Source organism: Monodon monoceros, unplaced genomic scaffold (assembly GCF_005190385.1).
Source record: "Monodon monoceros isolate NGI ecotype Baffin Bay Population unplaced genomic scaffold, NGI_Narwhal_1 Super_Scaffold_19, whole genome shotgun sequence".
Taxonomy (NCBI): domain Eukaryota; kingdom Metazoa; phylum Chordata; class Mammalia; order Artiodactyla; family Monodontidae; genus Monodon; species Monodon monoceros.
In genome coordinates this window covers 64,320,097-64,339,721 of record NW_021703775.1, presented here as the reverse complement: position 1 = coordinate 64,339,721, position 19,625 = coordinate 64,320,097, and the positions used below count along the sequence as shown (strand labels likewise).

The following is a 19,625-nucleotide window of genomic DNA, read 5'->3' as shown; positions in this document are numbered from 1 at the left end:
CTGAGTTTCATTTTCACTTTCTGTATCAGAATCAATCACTAAGGTTTTTTTGTCTTTTTGTTGGTCTGATATTCACATCATCTGAATCAGAATATTCTGAAGAACTGTCTTCTGAGACACTAGTGTATATGTCACTCAGACAATCAGAGAAAGTATCTGCATAGAATTCACCGAAAAATTCTTCTCCACTCAGAATTTTGCGATAAGTCATTTTTGAAAATTTTACGTTTATAATATACACAAGGATGGAACAAAAACCTAACAGAGCAAAATGTGAATGATATTGACAATCACAAGTTGTATAATGAACCCTTGATCAATTTTAAGCTCTAACAACTTTGCACAGTGATGTTAATTGTATCACTCTCTAAAAACATACTGATAGATCTCCTTTCAATAACATTCAGGTAACAAAAGATGTATTAATATGTCTCCAGTCAATAATGTGTTAAAGTGTCAAAATTTAAAGATATGAAGAGCATTTTCAAAGCAGTAAAAGGAAAACAACTTGTTACATACAATGGAACCCCATAAGATTATCAGCATATTTTTCAGAAGAACCTTTGCAGACCAGACGGGAGTAGCATGCTATATTCAAAGTGCTGAAAGAAAAAAACTGCCAGTCAAGAAAACTGTATCTGGCAAAGTTGTCCTTCAGAGTTGAAGGAGAGAGAGAGGTCTGTGGACAAGCAAAAGCTCAAGGAGTCCATCTCCTCTAGAATGGCCTTACAAAGAAATGTTAAAGGGACTTCTTTAAGCTGAAAAGAAAAGGTGCTAATTAGAACTGGGAAACATGAACATATAAATATCCTTGGTAAATATAAATATATAGTAAAATTCAGAATAATGTTGTAAAGGTTGTGGGTTAATCACTTCTAAAGCTAGAATAAAGTTTAAAAGACAAAAGTATTAAAAATAACTATAGCTACAATAATTTTTAAGGGATACAGAAGATAAAAAGCTGTAAACTGTGACCTCAAAAACATAACATGGTGGGGGAGTAGTAAAAATGTACAGCCTTAGAATGTGTCTCAACTTAAGTTGTTATCAACTTAAAACAACTGTTATACATTATTTTATGTCTCATGGTAACCACAAAGGAAAAAACTGTAGCAGATGCACAAATGATAGAGAAAAAGGAATCTAAGCCCACCACTACAGAAAATCACAAAGGAAGAGAGCAAGAGAGGAAGAAAGGAACAAAGGAATTACAAAACAGCCACAAAACAATTAGCCAAATGGCAGTAAGTACATAGCTATCAATAATTACTTTAAATGTAAATGGATTAAATACTTCAATTGGAAGACAAAAGTGGCTGATGGATTAAAAATAAACAAGACCTATCTTTATGGTGTCTATAAGAGACCTACCTCAGGTCTAAGGACACACACAGACTGAAAGTGAAGGGGTGGAAAAAGATATTCCATGCAAATGGAAACCAAAAGAAAGCTGAGTTAGCTGTACTTCATATCAGACAAAATAGATTTTAAGACAAAGTCTGTGATAAAAGACAAAGAAGGTCATTATATAATGATGAAGGGGTCAATCCAACAAGAGTATATAACATATGTAAATATTTATGCACCTAATAAAGGAGCACCTAAATACATAAATGTTAACAAACCTAAAGGGAGAAGAGCAATTCAGTAATAGTAGAGGACTTTAATATCCATTTTCATCAGTAGATGATTATCCAGACAGAAAATCAATAAGGAAACATTGGCCTTAAGTCCAGTTGGTCTGACATATAGTTTAACAGACATATAGAACACTGTATCCCAAAGCAACAAAATGCACATTTTTCTCAGGCTCACATGGAATATTCTCCAGGATAGATCATATGTTAGGCCTCAAAACAAGTTTTATTGCATTTAAGAAGGTTGAAATCATGTCAAGGAATCTTTTCCGATCACAACGTTATGAAACTAGAAATCAGTTACAAGAAAAAAAAACTGGAAAACTCAAGTATGCGGAGGCTAAATAACATACTACTGAACAACCAGTGGGTCAAAGAAGAAATCAAAAGAGAAATCAAAAAATACCTTGAAACAGATGGAAATGGAAATACAACACACCAAAACTTATGAGATGCAGCGAAAGTAATTCTAAAAGGGGACTTCAATAAACAGCCTATCTTTATACATCAAGGAACTAGAAAAAGAAGACTAAATAAGGCCCAAAGTTAGAAGGAAGGAAATAAATGAAAGAGAAATTGAAAAGACAGTAGGAAAGATCAGTGAAACTAAGTTGGTTTTTTGACGAGATAAAGGAAACTGACAAAGCTTTAGCTAGATTCACCAAGAAAAAAAGAGAGGACACAAATAAAGCAGAAATGAAAGGGTAGATGTACAACTGATACCACAGAAATATGAAGAATCATGGGAGATTGCTATGAACAATTATATGCCAGTAAATTGGACAACCTGAAAGAAATGGATAAATTCCTAGAAACATATGACCTAGGAATCATGAAGAAATAGAAAGTCTGAACAGACCCATTACTAGTAAGGAGATTGAATCAGTAATCATAAAACCCACAACAAACAAAAGTCCAAAACCAGATGGCTTCAGTGGTGAATTGTACCCAGCATTTAAAGAACTAACACTAATCCTTCTCAATCTCTTCCCAAAAATAGAAGATGGGACTTCCCTGGTAATCCAGTGGTTAAGACTCTGTGTTTCCAATGCAGGGGGCACAGGTTCGATCCCTGGTCAGGGAACTAAGATCCCACATGCCACTCAGTGCAGCCAAGAAAAGAAGAAGGAAACATAAAATAGAAGAGAAGGGAACACTTCGAAAGTCATTTTATGAGGCCAGCATTACCCCAATACCAAAACCAAACAAAGATGCCACAAGAAAATTAGAGGCCAATATCCCTGATGAACATAGATGTAAACATCCTCAACAAAATGTTAGCAAACCAAATTCAGCAGTTCACTAAAAAGATAATACACTATGATCAAGTGGGATTTATCCTAGGGATGCAAAAATTGTTCAACATCTGCAAGTCAATCAATGAGATAAAAGGAAGGATAAAAATTATCTGGTCATCTCCATAGATGCAACAACAACAAAGCATTTGACAAAACTTAACATCCATTGATACTAAAACTTCCAGCAAGGTGGGTATGGAGGGAATGTATTTCAATATATTAAAGGCCATATATGAGAGGCCCACAGCTAATATCAGACTTAATGGTGATGGAAAGCTGAAAGCTTCTTTTCTAAGTTCAGGAATAAGACAAGGATGCCCATGCGCTCGACTCTTATTCAACATTATATTGGAAGTTCTAGCCAGAGCAATTAGGCAAAATTAGATAGATTGCATACATAGCATCCAAATTGGAAAAAAAGAAGTAAAACCATCACTATTTGCAAATTACATGATATTATATATAGAAAGCTATGAAGACTCCAGCGAAAAACTGTTAGAATAAATGAATTCAGTGAGGTTGCACAATACAAAATTAATAAACAAAAATCTGTTGTGTTGCTATATACTAATAACAAACTAAACAGAAAGAGGAATTAAGAAAACAATCCCATTTACAATGGCACCAGAGAATAAAATAGGAATAAAGGAGGTGAAATACTTGTACCCTGAAAATTATACAGTATCAATGAAAGAAGCTGAAGTAGACAAATAAGATATTTGTGCTCATATCTGAAAGGAAAGCTATTCTGTGCTCATGGATTGGAAGAATTAGTATTGTTTAAAAGTCCATACTGTCCAAAGCAATCTACAGATCCAGTGCTATCCCTATCAAAATTCCAATGGCATTTTTTGATAGAAATAGAACAAACAGCCCTAAAATTTGTATGAAACCACAAAGACTCAGAATAGCCAAAGCAGTCTGGAGAAAGAAGAACAAAGCTAGAGATATAATGCTCCCTGATTTCAGACTAGTTACAAAACTGTAGTGATCAGAACAGTATGGCATTGGCATAAAAACAGACACATAGATCAGTACAAAAGAATACAGAGCCCAGAAATAAACCCACACATATATGGTCAATTAATTTATGACAAAAGAGCCAAGAGTATACAATAAAGAAGGGATAGTCTTTTCAATAAATGGTGTTTGTTGTGAAAACTGGACTACTATATTGCACTGTACACAAAAATTAACTCAAAATGGATTAATGACCTGAACATAAGACCTGAAACCTTAAAAAATCCTAGAAGAAAAAAATAGGTGGCAAGCTTCTTGACATTGGTTCTGGTGATGACTTTTTTTGGATTTGGTACCAAAAGCAAAGGAAACAAAAGCAAAGATAAAGTGGTACTGTATCAAACTGAAAATCTTCTGCACAACAGAGGAAACCATCAACAAGATGAAAAGGCAACCTATGGAATGGGAGAAGATATTTGCAAATCATATATTTGACAAAGGGTTAATATCCAAAATATATGAAGAACTCATATAACTCAACAGCAAAATAACAATCCAATTAAAAAATGAGCAGAGGAGATCAATGGACATTTTTCCAAAGGTGACATACAAATGGCCAACAGGTGCATGAAAAGGTGCTCAACAGCACTAATCATGAGGAAAATGCAAATCAAAACTATGAGATACCACATCACACCTGTTAGAATGGCTACTGTCAAAAAGCTGAGCAATAACAACTGTTGGTGAGGCTATAGAGAAAAGGGAACGCTTGTGCATTGTTGGTAGGAATGTACATTGGTGTAGAAGCTATGGAAAACAATATGGAGGTTCCCCCCAAATTAAAAATAGAACTACCATATGATCTGGTAATTCTGCTTCTGGGTATTTATTGGAGGAAAACAAAAGCACTAACTTGAAAAGATATCTGCACCCCCATGTTCACTGCAGCATTATTTACAATAACCAAGACATGGAAACAACTTGTGTCCATTGGTAGATGAATGGATAAAGAAAATGGTAAATACAGACAGTGGAATATTACTCAGCTATAAAAAAAGGATATCCTATAATTTATATCACCTGGATGGACTTTCAGGGCATCATGCTAAGTGAAAAGTCAGATAGAGGAAAACAAATACGACATGCTTCCACTTATTTGTGAAGTCTCCCATAATAAAAAACCCAATAAAATAAGATAAAATAAAATTCCCCCAAAACACAACTGAATAGATACAGAGAGGCCAGGATTTGGGGGTGGGCAAAATGGGTGAAGTTGCTCAGAAGGCACAAAATTCCAGTCATAAAATAAGTAAGTTATGCAGATGTAATGTACAGCGTGGTGACTATAGTTAATAATACTCTTGTATATATATATATATATTTTTTTTTTCTCTTGTATATTTGAAAGTTGCTGAGAGTAGATGTTAAAAGTTCTGATAAGGAAAATATTTGTAACTATGTGGTGATAGATATTAACTTAGACATACGGTGGTCATTTCGTGACATGTACATATATGGAATCATTTTCTTGTACACCTAAAACTAATGTAATATTAGCGTCAGTTACATCTCAACTTAAAAAAGAAGTAGTACAGCTTTATTGGGTGGTGTGAGGATTAAATTAAATGCCAGTAGAGTGTTATTTGCTGCTGCCTGTTATTTCTGTAGTTCCCTTTGGGACATCCACCCTCCCACTTTTTGCCTTACAGAGATCCATATTAGACCTCTGGTTTTTCTAGTGTCTCACAGACCCATGTTCTCTTTCCCTGACCACCTAATCTTTACTTCCTCCTATTCTGCAATGGTATACTCATTTTTTAAAATAAATTTATGTATTTTTATTCATGTATTTTTGGCTGTGTTGGGTCTTTGTTGCTGCACGCGGTCTTTCTCTAGTTGCAGTAAGCAGGGGCTACTACTCTTCGTTGCAGTGTGTGGGCTTCTCACTGCGGTGGCTTCTCTTGTTGCAGAGCACGGGCGCTAGGCGCGCTGGCTTCAGTAGTTGTGGCTCGCGGGCTCTAGAGCTCAGGCTCAGTAGTTGAGGCGCACGGGCTTAGTTGCTCCACGGCATGTGGGATCTTCCCGGACCAGGGCTCGAACCCGTGTCCCCTGCATTGGCAGGCGGATTCTTAACCACTGCACCACCAGGGAAGCCCCTATACTCATTTTTAACATTGTTAAAACTGTCTTCTCTCTTGTTTGAGTTTCTGTGTAAGTATTTCATTCTTAGCTTTCCCATTTTCTTTTCCCAAAAGATATAAGCTCCTTACAGTGTCTCTCACCATTGTAGGCTCTTAAAGTATTTGTAGACTTGATAGGATTTCATAAAAATGCAAACCATTAATGAGAACAGATTTTCAATTGAAGAAAAAACCGATTTTAGAACCTTTAAAGTGAATAAGTGCAAAGTAAATTAAGCAAGGCAGAAGTGTAGGCAGGAAAAATAAAACAGAATGTGTTTGCAAATGGAGTATTAATGTTGGAGTTTGCAGGGGAAAATGAAAGGGGAAGAGAATGGATGTGTCCTGTTGGTCAGCTCTATCCTGCTTCAGACTATGCCAGACTTAGCTTGTTGACACTTGCCATGACTTTAGGGTGTATTTAATGTTGCTATGTATAATTATTTCTAAATAAATGTTTGCTTACCAGAGTTTGGAATATAATTATCTGGTTTCTTTAGTTCATTTACGAATGACCAAAGGGAAATAATATTATATATCTGTAGTGCCAGTTTGGAGAAAGGATGAGAATTTAGAATTTGAAAGTTTTTTCTTAAAGTATGGAAGTAACAGACTTACCTAACAGGCTAGGGAAGAAACCATTAAGAGTGTTTAGATTCCAGTTCACGTTGTAAAGAGTTTTGGTAAGCTAAGCTAACTAAACTGTTTAGAGTCTGCTAAGGTATGTGAAATTAGATGTTAAGGAAAAAATGTCTGATAGATTTCAACTATTTATAATGGTGGTTTAGACATAGGTTTTTATTTTTAGTCAACTTCATAACCACTTAGTAACAACGCAGGAAATATGAAACCCAGAGGTGTCATGAAAAGTCCATTTGCCTAGTGTTTTTGTACCAGGAAATTCGTGTGCCATCTGGCCCACCCAGCTCATGGCTCCTTGGTTTTTCTGGATCATTAGTTAATCACACTTGAGTGGCAAAAGGGTTGGAGGCTTTTAGAAAGCACAAAAAGAGGAGTAAACATTAAATGGATAGTGATTTAAAAAGTTGCCAAGTCGTGGATTAAACTAAACTCTCCCTGACGTACACCTCCTGATTTCAAAGTAGATTTTGTCATATAATCCTGCTGTTCTCAAACAGCAACATAAGGTAGTGGTGAAAACTAGGAACAACCACAAATCGTGAAATATATCTAGATTGTTCTAGAATGAGATCAGGGACAAGAAAGAAGTAACAGCATGGCCTCTGATGAATGCTTTTATCCACTCTCAGTTTGTTCAAGGCATGCAAAGTCTGAGTGTATCCTTACAGGCTCCTGTGGTGGTCCTGTTTTAGCTGGATAATTGAAACTGGGTCAGAGGCTTTTCCTAAGTCCGGCCTCCCTGAGAATAACCTGTCTCCCAAAATATTAAAATTTTTTTGGTCAAATCTGATCTATAGAAATAACTGGAATTTAAAAAATATGCCTTTGGCATTTTATAAGCATTCTTCTCTTTTTAAAGACCATGAATAAAAACTACTCGGTTAAAATCTATTGTATACCTTGCCCAATACACTGGAGAAACAGTGGTGATAGCGCATGCTGCTGTTACGCATGAACATGCTGCAAAACAGGCATCATACATTAGCTGGAAAGATAATCCATCTTATGTGGTCAAAATTTCAGTTTTAACTGTATTTAATGTATAAGTGTTAGATGTAAATTCATTTAAAGATATTTCTCACACAGTTTTAAGAATCACTGAATTTACTGAAGTCACCTTAATTTTATTAACTATTATATAGTAAGTACAAAGAATGGATACTTTTCTATTTGAGATATTTACAGTTTATAACACCCAACTTTATCTTCGGTGAGAGGGAAAACTCTCCCTCTCCTACCCAGCTTCCTCCTACTTAAAATGGACATTCATTAAAACTAGAACCATCTTTAAGCCATGAATGTCTTTGACACCATTCAATTTGGTGGACCCTTTTAAAATTTAACAACACTTCATGCTGCTCTCCTATTTTACAACTCAGAGGATAAGATGAATACATTTCTATATTGAAGTAAGACTCTCCTCAAGAGTCGGTATCAGTAACACCCCGTTCCTACCAGTTTCTTTGGTATCCCTGAGGCATCAGTTTTATTACCTGCGTCAGCTAAGTGAGGAATTACTAGTTACTAGTCACCCTGAGTAACAGCTGCTTGAGATTTCCTGGAAGGAATCTTTACAGCAGGGGTCCCCAACGCCCAGGCCGAGGACGGGTACCAGTGTGCAGTCTGTTAGTAACCGGACCGCACAGCAGGAGGTGAGCAGCGGGTGAGCGAGCCAAGCTTCATCTGCCACTCCCCATCGGTCTCATTGCCGCCTAAACCATCACCCCTCCCCGCCACCCCCGTCCATGGAAAAATTGTCTTGCACGAAACCGGTCCCTGGTGCCAAAAAGGTTGGGGACCGCTACTCTACACAGCACATATATTTGACACTCCCTCTGTGACCTATCTTCAAAGGTGGCTTTTAGTCAAGGATTCCTAGCTACTTAATTACTAAACTGTAGTTCTTACTCTTACAGCAAATTTTCTTGTCACCTGGCCACAAGAGACTGATTATTTTATTGCTTCCTACTGTAAATCATGGAAGGTTTCCCAGCACCCTTCTTTCCTGTGTTGTTGCATTTGTTACTAAATACCTAAAGGCCAGAGAGAATGTTTTACTATTTTTAACAATGTATTTCTATGATACACACATCCCATGACAGAGAATGAAAATACCTCATATTGCCTTCCTCAGCCTCCTATCAGCCAGTCCCACCAAAGGGACCTAATAGGGAGACTCCTTGTTAGGAGGCTCTGGGAAAGATTTTCCTCCTTAATAAAAGAGGTTCATGAAGGGACAATGCCTTTCCTTTCCTACTTTGGGACATTATTGTGAGAGTACATCATACTTGGAGCTCCTGCAATCATCTTGCATCCAAGAGGATGGCCAAATAGAATGTGAGAGCCTGGCTTCTGAACCAGCCTTGGGGCCAGACTTCATTTTATGTGAGACACATACACCCAGAGGGTTTATATGACTTTCAGATTGGTATTCTATTATTTATAGCCCAAAGCATCCTGATACATACAGCTTCTTTCCCACATTTCACCAATCTATAAAGAAAAGTATCCAACGATTGATTTAGTCATTCAGTAAATGCTATTATAATGGTTATCGTGAATTAAGATTTTTATGAAAACTGTCAGAAGAAATATAGGAGACAGTATATTAAAATGTTTTAGTTCTATGGCTAGATATCACATACAACTCTGTGTATTTTCAGATACATACAGATCATTTTCATCTTAGCTCTTCTACTGCTAGTTGAAAAATAAGTTTTTGTAGTTGTTGATTTTGTAGTTTCAGTTGCCAGGGTTGCTTGGCTGAGATGAGTTTGATGCTTTTTTTTTTTTTTTCTTTTTGCCAGGGAGGGAGGGAAACCCATTGGGAACAAAGGTTTATTTTAGTTAAGTCATATGCCAGGCAGTATACCAGGATTATACTTCTTTCTAGAATTACATTGAGAACTAAGTAATTTTTTATGATTGTACTGAGATCTAAGTAACTTAAACGAAGCTTTTGTTTTGACTGTGTTAGCTGAGTTCTTAACAAAGCTCAAGTTCTGAGCTGTGTGGAAGTTGACAGACTCTTTGGTTGGGAGACATGGTTCTGGGCTTTAAGGTTATTCAGTCAGTTACTTACTGGAGTTATACTACGGTTGTTTACCTAAATTGGATATCCTGTTGATGTGTACCATCTCTAATACCTCAGTCAGCTGCACTGCTGCAGGCTGCGAGGCATTCCACATGTGAGCTGTGAAGCATATTTTGACTCTAGGCCTTTCAGTACCCTCAGTTGTACTGAAAATTGAAGAATTTCTTTGCCTAAATTAATAAGTAGATTCTAAAAACTACCTAAAATCCATGTTTTTATAACAGGGCAATTTTAGGAGAAAGAAGTAAAAGAATTTGGGGGGAGCTTTAGGGTTTTCTGTCCACTTTGCATTTAGTAGAGAAGCACAAATAAAGTCAGTCTTAAAATGATCAATTTGAGCCAACTTTGAAAAGGGTGTTTTACAATAATAGTAAAAAAAACAGGAGAGATGGACCCAATGTACTTTATGGTTTGTTTTTCAACCTTAATTTCAATAGATAACTTGATTCTAGCGCCTTCAGTTTTCCTTTCACTTGTGGCTAAATAAGTAACTATAAATTGTAATGATATTTTTAAAGAGAAAGGCAGCATTGTAATACTGGGGAAAAATTGAATTAGCTGTTGTATTTATTATATATGTCATTGTTAAGGGAGTTTACGAAACCCAGTGTAGCCTTTTTTCCCTTGTTTATTCTTGTCCTTAAATCTTATGGGAATTATTTTCCTTATGCTTGAAGTCAGATATTTCTGAGAGTCATACAATTGTGTAATGAATACCAGGCAGGGACATACCATGTAGCCAAGATTTAACATGTCCTTCCACAATAAAAATAATGTCCCAACTATATCTTAGAAATGTGGTTACTGATAATCAACTATTACAATCAAATAAACAGCATAGTAAGTGAATCCCAAGTAAGAACACTAGGTCTTTGATTTTAGAATGCAAAATAGCTGTTATTCATGTACTTTTTAATTAAACAGTAGTTTGCATTAACATTAGATGTTCTTAAATACCTTTTTATATGGAATAATTTTAGATGTATTGAATGTTTGCAAAGACAGTACAGAAAATTTTCCTATTTTCACCCATCTTCCCCTGATGTTAACCTCTTACACAGCTGTGGAACATTTGTCAAAACAAAAGATTAACATGGGTACAATACTATTAACTAAACTACAGACTTTATTTAGATTTCACCAATGTTTCCACTAATGTCCTTTTTCTGTTCTGGGATCCAACTGAGGATCCCTTTTTTTTTTTAAAGTCACCATGTCTCCGTAGTCTTCCTCCATTCTGTGGCAGTCTGTCTTTATTTTAGTGCTTTTGAAGAGAACTGGTCGGATATTTTGTAGAATGTCCCTCATTTTGAGTTTGTTTTGTATTTGCTTTTCATGACATTTTCTCATGATTAGTTGGGGATTTGGGGTTTTGGGAAAAAGCCCCACGGATATGAAGTGACTTTCTCATCTCATCAGGAGGATTCATGGTATCAACCTGGCTTATCATGGGTGATGTTAATTGTAATCATTTGGTTAAGGTGGTGTCTGCCAGGGTTCTGCACCACAAAGTTAATGTTTTCTCCTCTCTCTCTGTATTTTATTCGGTAGGGCTGGTTGTGGGCAGGGGGAATTAAGCTTCACCTCCTTGGAGTGGGGAGCATCTACATATTTTATTTGCAATTCTGTGAAGGAGATTTGTCCCTTCTCAATCATTTAATTATGCCAATGTGAACTTATCAACATTTATTTTATTCTTTGGGTTATAATCCAGTACTATTGTTATTTATTTTGTTGCTGAAGTTGTTCCAGCTTTGGCCATTGGGAGTTTTTGCAGGTTGGCTCTTTACGTCCTTTTGGGCCCCCATATTTCTTTTTTTCTTTTAATCATTTTCTTGTTTTCTGGTGGTACAAGATTCTTGTATTTTTCCCTGCCCCAGCCCTAGGCTCAGCATTTTCCTAAGGAACCCTAGTTCCTTTGATTAAAGAAAGGTGTTAGAAACTAAGATCTGGGCACTGACTGTGCTCTGTATTAGTTTTCTATTACTGCTTGTACCATGAATGGAGTCACCTTAAACCACACATATTTATTATCTCACAGTTCTGGAGGTCAGAAGTCTGATGTGGGGCTCATTGGGCTAAAATCAAGGCATTTGCAGGACCAAATCCTTTCTGTTAGGCTCCTGTGGAGAGTCTGTTTCCTTGACATTTCCAATTTCTCTTGGTCACCCACATTCTTTGGCTCCTGCCTCCCTTCCTCCATCTTTAAGGCCAGCAAGAACCAGTTGAGTCCTCCTCGCATAGCTTCACTCTGACACTGAGTCTTTCCCTGCCTCCATCTTCCACCTTTAAGGACCTTTATGATTACACTGGGCCCCCCAGGCTAATCCAGGATAATCTCCCTATTTTAAATTCAGCAGATTAGCAACCGTAATTCTTCTTTGCCATGTAATGTATTCACACTTCTGGGAATTAGGATGTGGATATCTTTTGTGGGGGCATTATTCTGCCAACCACATGCTGGTGGCTACTGCCTCTGTCAGTGTATAGAGCTAGTAATATACGTAGTTTAGGAATCAGTTTTGCAACAGGAACAGATATCTTAGATGGCACTCCATCTATAATATCGATTAAATGGTAAATCTCACATAGTATGAAAAACAGGTTTTTGGTTCCACCATAGGGTAAAACCCCGAAACTGTAATCATAACCAAGAAATTGCATCTTGCCAACCAAAAGCCATCAATAAATAGGTATTTCTTCAGTGTCAAGCAAGACTTTCTACTCCCTGCAGGTAGATATAATCATCTCTTTGTGGAGTCTAGTGAAATTTGCAGTAAGGGTGGTTTTATCCATTTTGTGGTTTTTCAAATTTGAAATTATATTTAGAATTGAGTTTCCTTTAGGATATTATTTAATTGTCTGCTCATATTTTATACTTTGATTTCTGTCTTGTATTGTCAGCACGAGCACATTTGAAACCTAATGATACAGGCATGTTCTAAAAGGATTATTACAGGAAAAAGTCATAGAATTGATTATCTGCCTCCTCTCAATGTTTTTAAAAGCCAGAGCCTCATGTAAGTTAATCATCTTAGACGAGGGATATAGAGAGCATTACCTAATTTCAAATGTGAGTTCAAAGAAGACAGAGCTCCCCTAACTTGGTATAGCATTTTGCTAAATGCTGACATAGGTTGAAATTCTGAGAAACAGAACTTACTTGTCCTGGATTCATTTGTATAACCGTTGTTATGCACAGCCACACAGTCAGCGAACATAGTATTTGCTCATGATTGTTGTGATACGAGTTTATATAAAATTTGCATCTGTTCGTATTATCACTCATTTTCATTTAATAGAGGCCTATGGGTAACATTCCCTTGGTTGTATCCACACCCTCTATTCAGGATTGAAAATATGGTGAAGAGAACAGTTTGTTTTATCTCTTGCACATTGCTTTTTTGTTTCTGGTATTGCATTCATAGTCCCAAAGTAAATACCGTAATGAATTAATAAGTACCTGGACAACAATGATGAATTAATCTATTTTTGAAGTTCAGTTTTTAGTACAATAGGTGAGTAGTATAGATATTTTTATGATTCTCTTAACTACAGTTGACCCTTGAACACAGGTTTGAACTGCATGGGTCCATTTACCTGTGGGTTTGTTTTCAATAAATACGTACTACAGTACCATACAATTTGTGGTTGGTTGATTCGTGGATGCATAACCATGGATATGGAGGGGATGATTGTAAAGTTGTAAGTGGATTTTAGGCTGTGCTTGGGGGTAGGCACCCCTAACCCCCATGTTGACCAGGGGTTAACTGTATATTCATCTACACCAAAATGAAAAAAGGATGAATAGATAAAGAAGATGTGGCACATATATACAATGGAATATTACTCAGCCATAAAAAGGAATGAAATTGGGTCATTTGTAGAGACGTGGATGGACCTAGAGACTGTCATACAGAGTGAAGTAAGGTCAGAAAGAGAAAAATGTATGTTGTGTATTAGCACATATATGTGGAATCTAGAAGAATGGTACAGATGAATCGGTTTGCAAGGCAGAAATAGAGACACAGATGTAGAGAACAAACATATGGACACGAAGGGGGGAAAGTGGTGGTGGGGTGATGGTGGGATGAGTTGGGAGACTGGGGTTGACATATATACACTAATATGTATAAAATGGATAACTAATAAGAACCTGCTGTATAAAAAATAAATAAAATTAAATTTTAAAAAAAAAGGAAAAAGAAAATGCTGGAAAGGGCTTACTTTTTATGGAGAAAGAATGCATGTTAAAAATACACTCAAGTAAATTGGTTGGGTTTTCCTTTTTCCTAGCCAACTCTAAAATTTGATAAAAGAAAATTTAAGCCAAGGAAAACCAGGTTCTAAAATTATGGAATACCTCTGGACAATAGAGTATGCTTAGAGATTACTCCTTTCTGCTTTGAGAATGCAGTGCTGGTAACGTAAATGGGATTTTTGAAAGTAGATGGTGTTAACAGAGCCATGCCAGCATCCACAGAATCTATTTTTATAAACCTGCCAGGCTCCCAGTACTTGTCTGAGAAATTCAGGTGATAGACAGAATGTCCTCCAATGGAAAAAGTATAAAACAGGCAAGTTATATAGACTAATTTCAAATGACAGGATCAGTTGCACTGTCATTTATCAGCCCATAGACTTATGAAATAAATGTCTAAAACTGTATGAGGACCTCAAGAATGTTAAGAAAAATCTGGATATTGCTTTAAACGTGAATAACATGTGTACTGATGGCAATGAAATGAGAAGAAAAAGACTCATGAGGTCTTCCTGTGGTTTTTACGAGAGGGAGAAAACATTAAAGCTAAAGGGAGTAAAACAGATTCAAAAGCATTAGTGATGTATAATGTATAAATGGAACATGAAAAGGCAAAGCACAAAGGGGAAGAATCATCACATCTTCAGAGGAGAGGTCCAAGGGGCTGACTGATTTAGTCATTTTACTTCCCTTTCTGGGATTTCTGAAACATATACATAATATTTGAAAAGTTTTATGACACAGCCCTATGGGTTTTCCTACTGCTCCCTCCCCCCAAGGGAGCAACAGATATTCTCACTCGGAATGGAGAAATAACACTCAACCTGTCAGTATTGTTCAGTCTAGAACATCTTTTACAAATATGAGGACAATGCAGAATTAACATTAGAGAAAAATACACAGCTTTAAAGAAAGTCTAGGAATAAACTCTGAGGAATAGACATTTCTCTGAGGAGAGCTTATACTGTGTTTAACTGATACCCTTAGAGAGATTCGAGTATGTATTGCAAAGAGGCTGTGTTTAGTACAGTGGTTAAAGACATCAGCTTCGGAGCCAGACTGCCTGCATTTGAAACCTGATTTTACCACTTACTAGTTCTCTGAGTTCTCAGTGTGCCTTAGTTTCCTCATCCATAAGATAGGAATAATAATTTTACCTAGTTCATAAAGTTGTCTTGATAACTAATTGAATTAATGAAAAATGCTTAGAACAGTACTAGGCACATAGTAACCATTCAATAAACATTTTTTTAAAATTACTCCTCTTTGTACTTGTCATAGCTTATTATAATTTTTGCTATTTGTCCATAAAATTTGACAAGTAAACAGTTGATTGCTGAAATAAACTCAATTAGTAGACTAGAAACAGCTAAAGATCAAATGAATGAGTTAGGTGACTAAGCTAAAAGATTTTCCTTAAACACGGCATCAAATGAAGGGAGATAAAAAGTATGAGAGGACAAAACCAGAAGTTTGAACATCTATCTAAGAGAAGTTCTAAATAGAAAGTCTGAGAGAATGAAGAAGAGAAAAAGTAGTGTTTTCTTAAATAATGGAAGGAATATTCCCAAAGTTAAAGAGACTCATATTGGAAGAGTGTACCAACTGCTGAGCAGAATTAATGAAAAAGTTGCATACTGGTGAAGTCTCACAAAACCAAGGATAAAGAGAAAATAAAGCTTCCAGAGGGGAAAAAAATTATCTGCAGAAATCAGATTGATATCAGACTTCTATAAGAAGATTGTGGGAAAAACAGCTTTGAAATTCCGAGGGGAAAATGATTTAAAATCTCAAGTTCTGTTTTAAGCCAAGCTAGCCTCCAAAATTGAGAACAAAAAATATATATATACATTTCATAAATTGCAAAAACTCAAACATTTTTTTGAAACAAGTACCTTAAGGAGGACTAACAGAAGGACATAGGATATAAGAAACAATGATAAGAAGAGAAGCCAACAAACTTAAACCGAGTCAAGTCTAAATAATTAAAATCGTTCTGTGAAGCATAAGGAATAGTAGTAGTAATAATAATAGCAATTTGGAGGAACTATTGGATGATTTCTACAAATCTTGGAAGAGGGACAAGAGGAAAGCATAATTTTTTGTTTGGGGGAAGATTATTAACTCAAAGTTGATAGAATTATTTAAGTTTAAATGTTTGTAAAAATAGAAAGGTGAAAAAATTTTAAGCATGAGCTTTAAAATAATAAAATAGAGTTTATAATTTCCAAAACACTAGCGTAGGGCTGGGCAATTGTGAATGGGAACTTTTTTGGTTACATTTTTATGTTCCTTAATGCAATATCCTTGGTATTATTGTAACTTCTTAATCATAATAATGACAATAACTATTACTTATTGAATACTTTGTGCTAAATAATCTTAATTTATTTCTTACAACAACTCCTATCAGGTAAATACTGTTGCAGCATTATGCTTATTTTTACGTTTGGGGTCAATAAGGGACAAAGGCTTAAAGCTGGTTTATGGTGGAACTATGATTCTAACCCAGGCAATTTCATTCCAGAGTTATACCGCCTACAAACTGCACTGTGGATGTAGGTGTCCTCAAGTAAAAGAGGAGACGTGTAAGAGGGGGCAAGTGTGGGATCAATTCCAGTACAGGTGGATATGACTGACAATAAATACAGTGGGTGAGCAGCAGCTGGACACATTATCAGCAAGACCTATACTAAAGTGTGGATTATTTGGGAATATGCTTATTTATATTTGTAGAATACAGTATTCTAGTTTGGACTTAATTCAAACCAAATAAGTCCTACAGATTTTAAAATCATGATTTAATGATAATTTTATATATTCTTGGGGTACTACTGTATTTACTAAATGATAATAGCTATTATTTTAGTTGTGTTTTTAAGAAACTACCACTCATCCCCTCTAGCTGAACTAGTAAAAGTATATTGTAAAGATAGATACACATGACAATAAGGGAGATGGACTCTTCTGGGATATCCAAGAGGTGAACCCAAAGACTGGCCAGCCACTGTGGAAGACTATCTTTTGGTCTTGATCACAATCAGCTTTACGTGCCTCAACACGTAAAACAGTTGTTGTTTAGGTCTTCACTATAGTGTGCCACCTTTACTCTGCCTCAGGTGCTACTGTCTCTGTTATCTGCTTTCTTTGTCCATCCATTTGTCTTATATACCAGCTTGTTTTCTCCATGGTCCCAGGTAAAATTCCTGAGAGAGAACATTTGGCCAAGACAGTTACTGTGTATGGGCCAAGGGTTTCGTGCTTCATGGACTACTGAATAGACTATTCACTGTCCGCCTTCAGTCAGATATTTACCACAGTAGTTCTAGTCATTTCTGGCCAGGGAGGGATGCCAGCTGGGAAAAACCTGGCTCGTCTAGAGCTGCCTCTTCAGTAGCAAGGTTGAATTCGCCTTAGAGAAAGGGAATGTGATCACAGCGTATGCTCTAATTAATGTGTTTAGTAGTCATTGCGTATTTTCTTTTTAAAATAACTCTAAAGAAGAGATTACATTGAAAACAGCAACTGGATTTAGAGATCGAGTAGTACAGAAAGGGAAATATTGAAGACAATGCTTGTATACATGGCTTGAGAACAATCCCTTGCTTACTGCTTTGTAAGCCCGATAACACACAGTCATATATCTCTTGTAGGTAACTTGGTTAAAATATCTGTTTAAGTTATAGGATTGTTAACTTTGGATGAGCTACTGATAGATATTAAGGAAGTTTTTCTCCTTGGTATTTTAATAGCTAGGTTTTGCTTGAAAAGAGGTTTTTGAGAATTTTGCAAATTCCAGAATTTAGCAGACTCCTTTAAGAATATTCTCTGGTATATCTGTTATTTAATCCAAGATCAGTGCTGAATTTAAGGTATATCATGAGATGCTTATTATGAAAGTAAATAATTTATAGTAAAACTCCAAAACTCTGAAATATTATATTCAGAAATATGTGGATATTGGTATTAAAATTATACATAAATACTTGTTAAATTGATTCTAGGTTGGGCCATGCAGGCTGCTGCCTATATCTTCATTCACAGGAAATGGAAGGATGATAAGAGCCATTTTGAAGACATGATTGATTATTTTTGTGATATCCATGAACCACTTCAACTCCTCATATTCCCAGAAGGGACTGATCTCACAGGTAAGGTACCCTTGGTTTGGATCACAGAATTTTAAAACACAAAGGAACTCCAAAATTAGCTATCAAGTCTAAACTTCTCAGTCCTCAGATGAAGCAACTGAATACCAACAAGATTATTGGCCCATCCCTGGGGTCACTCAGTTAGTCAGCAGCACATCAGAACCCAGAACTCCTGGTTTCCAGCCCATAGAGTTTATGATGGGCAACTCCAAGAGGTATTATTTATACTTGCCATCTTAGAGCTTTATATTTTAAGTCTCAGTATATACTTTAAATATCAGCCTTTTACTTTATATAGTTTGTATATAACCACAAAAAACCTCAAGTAGCCAAAACAATCTTGAGAAAGAAGAACAAAGCCTAGTTTTAAAATATCTATTCACTGTCCTCTTCCAAGATCCGTATTTATCCATTAGACCCTTTTTTTCCAACTTCTTTCTTATAAGAAAAGGATCTGGGCTTCCCTGGTGGTACAGTAGTTAAGAATCCTCCTGCCAATGCAGGGGACACAGGTTCGAGCCCTGGTCCGGGAAGATCCCACATGCTGCGGAGCAACTAAGCCTGTGGCGCCACAAGTACTGAGCCTGCGCTCTAGAGCCCACGAGCCACAACTACTGAGCCCATGTGCCTCAACTACTGAAGCCTGCACGCCTAGAGCCTGTGCTCCACAACAAGAGAAGCCACTGCAATGAGAAGCCCGTGCACTGCAATGAAGAGTAGCCCCTGCTTACTGCAACTAGAGAAAGCCTGTGCGCAGCAACAAAGACCCAACACAGCCAAAAACAAATCAAGTAATTAATTTTTTTTAAAAAAGGAAAGGATCTAATAGTAACCAATTTCACTTGTTGATTTAAGTTAGTATGTTGCCTTTTTCCTGTTTTTTGTTTTTTAATTATTTATTTATTTTACTTATTTTTGGCTGTGTTGGGTCTTCGTTGGTGTGCGCGGGCCTTCTCTAGTTGTGGAGAGTGTGGGCCACTCTTCGTTGTGGCGCGCATGCTTTTTGTGGTGGCTTCTCTTGTTGCGGAGCACGGGCTCCAGGCTCACAGGCCTCAGTAGTTGTGGCACACGAGCTTAGTTGCTCCGCGGTATGTGGGATCCTCCCGGACCAGGGCTCGAACCCGTGTCTCCTGCATTGGCAGGCAGATTCTTAACCACTGCACCACCAGGGAAGCCCCTTTCCTGGTATTTTTAAAGCCTTATCTCTAATATAAGCTGGAAAGGCCTTGTCCTTTTCCTAAAGAAAATTCAGCCATCGTTGAGTTGTAGAGGGGACACAGGAGAATATATCTAGGACTTCTCTATCTTCCCAGATACCAAATTACACAGGCCAAGAATGCCAGTGGATCTCAAGGAATTCCTTTTTTTTTTGCGGTACGCGGGCCTCTCACTGTTGTGGCCT

The 19,625-nt window shown here is 36.7% G+C and overlaps 2 protein-coding genes across 4 annotated transcripts in view; one reads left to right on the top strand and one right to left on the bottom strand.

The window, feature by feature from the left end:
* Nucleotides 1-19,625, bottom strand: part of CAPN13 (calpain 13) — a 274,099-nt gene that overhangs the window by 28,499 nt on the left and 225,975 nt on the right.
* LCLAT1 (lysocardiolipin acyltransferase 1) overlaps nucleotides 1-19,625 on the top strand; it is a 195,865-nt gene that overhangs the window by 85,762 nt on the left and 90,478 nt on the right. For all 3 annotated transcript variants that reach the window (XM_029232830.1, XM_029232831.1, XM_029232829.1), the window contains one exon: nucleotides 18,077-18,223. In XM_029232830.1, coding sequence (XP_029088663.1) covers nucleotides 18,077-18,223 — 147 coding nt within the window. The remainder of the gene's footprint in view (nucleotides 1-18,076; nucleotides 18,224-19,625) is intronic.